This window comes from Drosophila innubila (genome assembly GCF_004354385.1).
Source record: "Drosophila innubila isolate TH190305 chromosome 3R unlocalized genomic scaffold, UK_Dinn_1.0 2_E_3R, whole genome shotgun sequence".
NCBI classification, from domain to species: Eukaryota; Metazoa; Arthropoda; class Insecta; order Diptera; family Drosophilidae; genus Drosophila; species Drosophila innubila.
The window spans coordinates 28,787,082-28,797,343 of NW_022995380.1; the positions used below are offsets into that span (position 1 = coordinate 28,787,082).

Below are 10,262 nucleotides of genomic sequence, written 5' to 3' on the forward strand. Positions count from 1 at the left end.
AAATATCACTTAATATGACTCTGGTCCCTGTCGACGTTGGCTAATGGCAATACAAAAGGCACGTAGCTGTTTTGTTGTTGCAGCTGCTATCCATGCACTGGGAATGGGATTGGGAATGGGAAGGAGAAGGAGAAGGAGACCAACCACCTGAACACGTGCAGCACATAAAAAAATAGGTGGGCATCAGGTTGCAACGAGCGGGGGCAGAGCTGGTCACTGGCCATGTTGGCCGCTGCGAGGCATTAAAAACAACTGTCGACAACGGCAACAAAAGCAACAATACGATGAGCAGTAAAATCGGACCACCTGATGGTGCTAGCTGAACAGACTAGGGCACTACTGCACCTTGGAAACAAACTGATTGGTAATCAGATGAATTTTAATATTAGGAATCCTACTATTTTCTATTATATTCCATTCTAATACCTTCTATATTCTATATATAGCATCTATTGGCAAATAAAATACCAGTATCCAAATCAACATACATAAAATTCTTTGTCCTGTTTCATGACTGAGCATTGCACAGTCAAAACCATAAGACCTAAGGGTTTAAATTTTTACACAACATAGCTGAGACAATTTTATCGTGCATTAAATCGGCGTTTTCCGAAATTTAAAATGCAAGAGGACCAAATTCAGGGTCGAATTTCACACTTCCAGAAAATAGCTTAGTGTGAAGAACTTTGTTAGTATTAGTTATATAGAATTTTTATTGGAAATCTAAAAAAATAAGTGTTATATCTTTTTAATTTTAAATACCCTCAGAACATAAACATTTTAATACATATTAACAACTTAATTTATTTTGGTATTTAAAATTTTGTTTTTTTTAATTTGAATTTTTAAAGTAAATGCATACTCTTGTGTCGGCTGCTTATAGCCTGACAAAATATTAATAAATAAATTCCGTATCTCTTAATTAAAAATTAGAAATTTAATTATATTTTGCATTTTTTTAAATACAAGTTAAAATTTAGTTTATTCTGTAACTTTTATATAAAAATTTTGAATTAATTGTTAGAATGCAGTTTTATATTTTAAAAATTATAGCAGTTACTTTCCCTGATTTTTACATATTTTGTAGTTATGGTTCCACTATACTCTGACTGCCCCGTGTCCATGGCACTTAATATTAATAAACAAAATACTCGACGCGTGTGCTTGGTGGACCAAGGACCAAGGACCCAGGACCAACGCACACGCCAGGCGCACTTTCCTTTCCACCTTTTTGGACTGATAGACGGGTGTATTTTTTGCAGCTCAGTTGGAGCTGTAATGAGCCGCACGAGAAATGCATAAAGTTTTTGGCTTAAGTAGTTCAGGGCTCTGGGTCCCGTGAGATCGATGTCTAACCATAAGTCTGCCAGAGACTGCCGAGGCAGATGCAAGTGTCATTCGGCGCAGACGACGTAAACAAACGTCCGTATATGGTTGTGGTACCTACTCCAACTACGGCTCCAACTACGGCTTCGGGTACGGGTACGGCTCAGAGTTTTGGCTTCCCGGCAAGTTGCACGTGCGCTTGTCATTTTACTTTTAAAACTTTTGCGTTTTGCTGTCGTTGCATTTTGTTGTTGTTGTTGTTGTTGTTGCTGTTCTTGTGTTGTTTTGGCTGCTTTTCAATTTTATTGTGGAAAACAACTGAAACTGTAAAAGGCGTTGGAGTGCTACGTGATTTACACCTAGGCGGATGTGCATCTGTGCATCATTTTACGAGTATGATGGTTGCTGCACTTACCACATGCCATCCATGCCCTACCAGAGTTGCCACCTTGTCCACCCCATCGTCTTAATCCCTCTTCTGTATCCTATCTTCAGCATACCAGTTTAATGTTTATAAGGTGCTGCTGCTTTTAGCTGCCAGCCAAGAGGTTTGTTTATATTTTGCGTTGACGACTTGCTGCAGAATTTATTTGTACTCGGGCGACTTTACAGCGACTTTTACGTGTGTGTTGATGCGAGCCGTTGCAACCGCAATTCTATTTACGAGGTATTGCAGTTGCCCTAATATCCACTATACACTACACTGAAAGAAAAATGTTCTAAAGTCAAGATTTTGGTCTCCAAACTAAGAATTTTGGTCTCAAAAATGCATCTAGACTCTAGAACATAAAATTGTAAAAGTATGAGAACACTTTAAAGTTCTTATTATAAGAATAAATGTTCTTAAAATTTAAATCAATAGATGAAAAACATGGAATATTTTTAAATTTAAAAAAAAAATAAGAACAAGTTCTTATTATAAAAATAAATGTTCTTAAAATATAAATAAATAGTTAAAAAATAAGGAATATTTACAAATTAAAAAAAATTTGTTTCCGTCTTCAAATAAGACCAAGAATAAATTTTCTTAAAATTTAAATCAATAGATACAAAAATAAGGAATATTGTTAAATTTATAAAAAAATTGTTTCCGTCTTGGTGGTAAATTTACAAATACTTCTCGTAAAGAGTGGGACTCGAACCGCCGCTTGCTGTTTTCAACCGATGCGGCAACTCTAACCTGAGCGCCGCGGCTCAGCTATTTGCTTCATATGAAATAATACATATTTTTACTTTTCTAAAAAATTAAAAATTTTATTCTTATATTAAGAACTGTGATTTTTAAGATAAATATTCTTAGTATTAGTAATTTGGTTTTAAAATTATATTATTTTAAGAACAAAATGTATAAGATATATGTGCTTGATTTTAAAAGTTGGTGCTTTTTTTCTCAGTGCATTCACTTGCCATTTGCCAATATCCACTACCACCTCCCCCTCTGGCCTTTGGCCATTGGCCATGTCAAAGTCAAAGCCACGCGCAGCCATTGTCATTACACGCGACGACTCGACGCTTACACCATCGAGAGTTTGACGAGGCAGGACTGAGTGTGTATGTGAGTGTGTACGTGAATGTGAGTGTGGATGTGAGTGTGGGTGACTGGGATGCTCGATTCTGAATGCTGAGCCGGCGTCAGATCGACTGTGGTCAGTTTTGTGGTTGCCTCGTTCGATTACCGGGTATTTCGCACTGAACACCAAGGATGCACTGCATTTTAATGAAGATATACGGCGCTGCGATTCCCAGCGAGAGTGTGTCAGCCGCATCGCTTGCTGAGGTTTAGTTAGCACACCCCTACCTACTCCTTCTACTCCGTCGGTCTGTCGGACTTCTTTTGTGTCCCGTTTTACGCGTGCCTTTCATTTCGCACATCGGGCGTGGCCAGCGGCGTTGCAAGTGTTGGCATTTACGAGTTAGCGGCGCCACGTTACTCTTTGAGTGCCACACGCAAACCTGCCTCAATCTGCGAAAAGATAAGGAAGCAAAATGAGAGGATAATATTGCAAAGGTACTGCAAGCGTTTCATTAAATTTTCGTTTTCTTCGTACTGAGATAAACTTTACCTTCGTACGAAAATCTCTGATAAAGATTCATTTCAGCCATTTTGGTTATTTTAAAGCTAGACTCAGCTATTTTTACGTTACGTTGAATCTTCTCTTGAAGGAGACTAACAATTAGTTTAGTAAATCTCTATTTATATAGATGTTCGTCCTGTACATTCACTCACTCACTCATGTATCATTGTATAGTTATGACAAATTCATCGGGAGATAAGGCGGCGTTTTGGAAAATTCGACCTGCAAGCTTGTCAAAATCAAGGCCAAATTATTAATAATTTTTTGAGAGTACCACAATCAATCGGTTGCTCGTTACACAGCTTTACAGGACATATACATAAATATGCGGTTATTCATAGTGGCCTTGTATTTTAAAATATATCAATTAATTTTGAAAGAATTTGAATCGGGTCATGCCTAATATCTTATACAATATATATGCATTGTAATTCGAGAAAGTTTTGCTCTAAGAAAATTGGCTTTAATACGCAAAATTCTGACTGTAAATTTCTGAGCAGGATTGAGGGAGTTGTCTGAAGTGCTGTTGGTCACATGCATAATATAGGAAAAACTTGCATTTCTTTCTTTGTCTTTGTCTGCCAAATTATCTCTTTTGCTGTTTGCTTTGAATTCACAGTCGTAGTCGCAGTTGAAGTCGCAAAAATTTCTTGTGGCTTTCGGATTACTTATCCTTTGTCTTGTGAGCCAACTTTACGCATTAATTCTGTTAATAAATTTAATAACTGCATACACAAAGTTCAACAACTATTTGCACATATGCTAATTTAAAATTTAATTGCTCTGTCAATATGTGTTGTTAAGTTTTTCTCTACTTAAAAAGTTACAAAGTGCACTAAAAAGATGCCGATGCATTTGCATTACAAATTACGCTTTTACTGCAGGAAGAAGTGGAAACTTGATCTAAAAGAACATTTTAAGAATCCAGTGGAGTTTTTCCAAAAATATATCATTTCTTTGATCGTTAATTCAAAAGCCGTTTGAGCAGTTAATAACTTAATTCACACCTACACCTACACACACATATATATAACTTCTTACTGGGAATGCAAATATACGACCATTTTTTTTTTTTATTTTGCCCTTTTAAGTACTTTGCCTTTATTGGCTGCGTGCCGACATTCTTGGTCTAGGTTCGAGTACAGGTAAAGGTATTCATATAAATGCAAACTAGCTCCAATAAATGCATATTTTTTATGCATAGCTACACTGCTGAATGGCGTCTTTGCCTTATTTTATTTTATTGAAAAACGAAGGAATATTTGTTCCACTTTTTAACTTAAAACTGGCTCTCTTTTTTTAAAGAGAAACCAACTGTTGGCTTTATTATTAACTGTTATGACTTGATAGTTGAATAGTTGCATTTTCTCCAGTTATACTCTGCCGAATGAACAATTTTCGATTTTTATACCCGTTACTTAAAAAATAAGTAAAAGTGTATATTGTGCTCGTTGGAATGTATGTAGCAGGGAGAAGGAGACATCTCCGACCCCATAAAGTTGATCAGCATCAACAGCCAAATCGATATAGCCCTGCTTGTCTGTCCGTCTGTTTGTCCATCCGTTTGTCCGTCTGTCTGTCTGTATTAACAAAGAGATCTCAGAGGCTACAAGAGATAGAGATACCAAATTTGGCACACAGATTTCTATAGACCACAAGCAGGTCAAGTTTGACACGCCCCCTTTCGCCCCCGCAAACCGCGAAAAGCCACCACACCCACAGTTTTTAAGATAATACAGTTTTTATGGTAATTAACGTTATCTATTAATATTATCTATAATATCACCTAACCGCAGCAAGATCGGACAAGTAGAACGGGAGTAATAGCTAACCAAAGTTATTAATAAAGTTATTAATTCAATAAAATCACCTAAAAGTATGCAGAAGTTTTTACTAGTTAATAATTTCCTTAAAATACTTTTATATATATTGAAATAAGTAACGGGTATCCTATGGTCGGGATCTGTATAAAAATAGTTTATTGAACGAAGAAATTTAACAATAAATAATGAATTATGCAGTAATGCAAATAATTGATCTCTTCAGGCCAAATAATATTTGATTAACTCTCGATACTTGGCTGATAGTATAAATGGTTGCTTACTAGATTTTCGCTCAATTGCTGAGTGTGGCAAGCAAGTTCTTGCGACAATCGTCAAGCGAATGCAGTTGCAAGTCGCTGGACTTGCCGAAATGAGTGCCACACATGTTGCACAGCAGCTTGGAGTCGTGACGGCAGCTGCTGCATGTGGAAAAAAAGAGCACAATCATTACAAATGGCCAATAGGAAAAGTTTTTACAACGCACCCATCGATAAAGGTCGCCTCCAACTCCACCCCAGCTGTATTCCCATAGTTAATTCCAGTCTCAAGTGGTGGCAGCCGCTGTTGCAATTTGATTGCCAGCCTTGTGTCCAGCTGCTCTGAGTTGCCAATAAGCTTTTGCTTTAAATTTGGCTTATCTGTGAGACGCAGCGAACGCCTCAGTGATTGCTCCTCTTCGCCAACTTCTCTTGGCCACGAACGCCAACTGCAGACATCAATGCCTTGGCTGGGGGCCAGGTCCATTAATTGGCTACGACTCCACTGTTCCACGGTCCGTCGCACGACAATCGGCACGAAATTGCCGGCAATCCTTGGATGCAAAACTGGCCTAATTAAATTTTTCGCTACTTCCTTCTGCTGTCTCCGAAAACTTACCATTCATCGTAATCGTAGTCTTCATGTCGCCTTTTCTTCTGGCTACGCTTTGGAGATCTACTTTTCAAGGGCTCTTTGGGACGTCCATAGAAGGGCAGGTTTGGAAATCGCAAACGTGTCGCTTTAAATATATATTAAATATTTAATTCAAGTTACAATAGTAAAGTGAAGGTCTTACCCTCATATTGTGCATAGAAGATATCCCGTTTTCTGTTGTAGCGATCGGAGAAGAGGCTGCCAAACATTTTCCATGGACCTACGTCAAATTGAGAATGCTGTGCCTTATCGAATTTTGCTCTACTATAAAGCTGATTTATAAGCTGAATCGGCACTGTCGACGAAAATATCAACAGTACGTAAAGTCGTTGGAAATAGCGATAAGAAGAAATAAAATAAACAGCTTGCCAAAGTTGAGTCATAATCAACGCTGTGATAAGTCATTGCTGTAGTCCGCTCTGATAATTATTTATAAATAAATGCTTGTATACTTAAAGCATTTATTCAAAGATGAGTGGGAATACGAAATTCCAGGAAACGCGGGAAACACATCAAAACGGCTTTGGTAAAATAGAGGCTTGGGATTTTGAGAAGACCTAAGAAATTCAAATTATTCATAAATGCTAAAAATATAAAAATTAGTTGCAAATTTATTTATTTTTAAATTTTATTGAAGAATTAATTCTAAATTAGTTGAAAATAATTTTAAGCTATTATAATGATTATTCAGAAATGTTAAAAATATTAAAATTAGTTGAAAATTTATTGATTTATTCAATTTTATTGAAGAATTAATTCTCAATTTGTTGAAAATAAATTTAAGTAATTATAATAATTATTCAGAAATGTTAAAAACTTTAGAATTAGTTGAAAATTTATTGATTTATTTAATTTTATTGAAGAATTAATTCTGAATTAGTTGAAAATAATTTTAAGTAATTATAATAATTATTCAGAAATGTTAAAAACTTCAGATTTAGTTGAAAATTTATTGATTTATTAAATTTTATTGAAGAATTAATTCTAAATTGGTTAAAAATAAATTAAAATAATTTATGAACCCACAGTTTATGCAGTGGCGTATATTACGTATACGTCAATATTTATAATACGCGTATATATAGTACATTGTTGTTATGATATTTGACTGTAAATAAAATATATGCGCACTTTTTGTGCAGTTAAAGCTCTTTATTGTTGTGCAGTTAAGACCCTCTCAATATTATAATAAGGCTTTACACCAACAAACCATTTTCACAGTGTGAATTATAAACTAATATGGCATGAAGAGAGTTTTTCACATCAAATCGCAAAGTTTGACAGTCGAGCACGTAGCGGATCGAAGTGAACAACCGCAGCCACGACCTGGACATGGAACTGAACCTGAAACTGAACCTGAAACTGAAACTGAAATGCCCAAAGTGCATGGACATCTACACGACATATATATATACATGTGTGGGTGTATGTAAAGCTGAAAAACAGGCACGTAATTGGCTATTAACGCTGGCCACTGCACAAAGCATATTGGCTAATTGCAGCTGTTGTTATTGTTGTCATTTTTGCTAAAATTGCACGTGTTAATTCAATTAAAAGTGCGAAAATTTGTCGTTGCAAAGTTCACAGAGATCGCATTAAAAATTTGAATAAAAAAAAAATGGGCGAAAGACAAAGAGATAGATAGAGACGGAGATTGTCAAACTAAACACACATACTAAATGTAAAATTAATTGAATTTGCATATTATTAGCATGTGTTTCCGCCCAACTAACCGTTGACGGAAGCCGGGGAAACGGGTAACCGGGTAACCGGTTGTGGGTAGCGGGTGACCAGGCAACGATATAAAAATAATCCCAATAAAATGCATTTTTCATGTCAAACGCCTGAGCTGGTGGAATAACCTGAATGCACGCACAGGACTTTATGGAATTGCATGCAAACAAAGTGGTGCACAAGCAATGCACATGCTGCAACATGGGGCAAGAACAGCGGCGGAAGTCGGGGTGAAGTCCGAAGCGGAGGATGCCAGCTTGCAATTGGGCGGCTCATTGTGTGGACCAAGGGCGTGGCAGCTCTTGTTTTATGTAATAATAGCGCAACGAAAACAAAATAACATTTCTATAAGCTAATGGACAAAGAACACAAGAGCGAACAACATCTATTTTGGCCAAAAAGAGGAGAGTGCATCAAATGCAATTGCCGCAAATCCGCTTAAGTTCTGTGTTGAATTTGACTAAACAACTGGACTGACTGACTTACTTACTAACGTTTCACAGCTGGCGCCTTTGAGGCTATTTGGCTTTTCGCCAAATTCAATTTATTGTCTTAAAGCGCTAAGCCACAACACGACAGGATAACGCAATAAAGCAACAAAGGATTATCTTTGGCCTTTCTGAGCCTTTCCACACCCACTCTTCCACTTCCCACCTTCAGCTCTATCTGCTCTGTCAACGACTTGAAAAGTTACTATACACATACATAAGTTGTATGGGGGACAATGTTCAAGTAAAAGTCAGCAAAACTTATACAGTGCTGGCTGATAGCGAACGGCTCCCAACTTTCCAGATGAAAACGAAAAAAGAATGCAAAATGAAGGCAAAGTTTTTCATGCGAATTTCCCAATCCCATTCTCCAAAAGCTAGCGTTCAAAAAAAAAAATGCTTTCAAGTAGTTCAATTAATTAAAAGCCAGGCAAATGCATAACGAGCTGCAAGCCTCAAAAGGTGAAATATTGAAATAAACTAGGGCTAACCATCTAGAGTTGCTACCCTACACTCAGAAAATAATATTACCTACGTCTTCGAAATTCGCCTTTGTTGTAAAATTGCCATAATAGTTAGAAAAATTTTTATTTATCGGAAATAATTTTCTTAAATATAAAAAAAATTATCCATAAAAGTGTTTTTTTAAGAAATTACATTTCTAAAATATGGTTTTATTTCTAAAAAAAATAGGATATTTGGATTTGAAATCTTTTCTTAATATTAAGTAAAAATTAAAACTTGTTAGTTATACTTATTTTATCTTATATTAAAAAAACTTGCCCATGAATTTAGAAAAGACTATTTTTTCTGAGTATATCTATCTTTCTTCAAGTAGCTTGACTGTAAGTTATGGACACCTGTTTAGAAAATGCTGGAATGTCTTGTTTAATTGCGAATTTAAAATAAAGCGTTACTGCATCTGATTTTCCTTAAATTAATTCGAGTATAGTAAAACCCAAAATTAGTATTTTCATGCAGACTCAGTAGCAAAGCGTTTTAGTTTATGGATTTGCAGCGCCTTCTAGGAATATTACGAGTACTTTGACTGCTTGCGAGTCGCCAAGACAGCGCACAAAAGTAGGCAATACAAAAAGCAACAAACCGGCTGTCGTTGGCATTGTTGTCGTCTGGCTGGTTTTAGGGCGTCGCGACGCCAACGCACTTAGACACTCCCACGTTTTGCTTGCAACATGTCTTAACTCATTAACAGCGGCAATCCGCACTTCACTTGCCACACCGTTGTGAATGCTCCGCTCCGCAGCAGAGATTACTTTGCCTGATTCTGTGGCAAGCCTTCAGTTCGTTCCATGTTCAGTTCAGTAGGTGACACCAATGCGCGTAGGTGTCGCCTCCATATCATTTGGCCTATTTGTTGCTGTAGTTGTTGCAACTTGCAACTCGTGCACTTGACGCCATTGCTCCAGATTCGTGCGTGTGTATGCTTCAGTATAACGGTGTACTATATAGTTGCATACAAGTTAAAGTCAACGATACTCTAGGGTAAGTGCGCCATTAGAGTCTCCACGGTCTTTCATTTGATTATATAAAAAGTTAACCCACGTAAGTTCAAATGCTGTACAACTTGCGAGCTGAGCGCGTGATATATCTGTGATACGCCGAATGTTCCCTTAGTCATTTGCTTGTAAACTTCTCGTCTTACTCGAACTTCGTCTTCTTCTCTTTTCTCTTCATTCCTCAACTGCTTTTCTTACACGTAATTATGCAAAAGTTAAACGCCGCCATCGTCACCATCGGCGTCGTCTCGTCGCCAACCGCCTGGAAAATCAGTCAGCTTTTGAGAAGTCGTGTTAAATTATGCAAAAGCTGCAAGCAAATATTAAAAAAAAAATGGTCCATTAAAAAATGCAATGCATTGGTCATTGTGAGGAGTGTGTAGTGTA

The 10,262-nt window shown here is 36.8% G+C and overlaps 1 protein-coding gene across 2 annotated transcripts; it reads right to left on the reverse strand.

The window, feature by feature from the left end:
• Positions 1 to 5,357: 5,357 nt before the first annotated feature.
• LOC117791540 lies at positions 5,358 to 6,364 on the reverse strand. 2 transcript variants are annotated; one of them, XM_034631328.1, is made up of 4 exons: positions 6,279 to 6,364; positions 6,101 to 6,221; positions 5,709 to 6,035; positions 5,358 to 5,640 (listed from the first exon to the last, which is right to left on the reverse strand). In XM_034631328.1, exons 1-4 carry the CDS (start codon positions 6,343 to 6,345, stop codon positions 5,517 to 5,519), a joined length of 639 nt encoding a protein of 212 aa, XP_034487219.1. In that variant the 5' UTR covers positions 6,346 to 6,364; the 3' UTR covers positions 5,358 to 5,516. The 2 variants fall into 2 exon arrangements, with proteins under 2 accessions (XP_034487219.1, XP_034487218.1); XM_034631327.1 differs by having other exon boundaries at positions 5,358 to 5,643.
• Between the last annotated feature and the right edge of the window lie 3,898 nt (positions 6,365 to 10,262).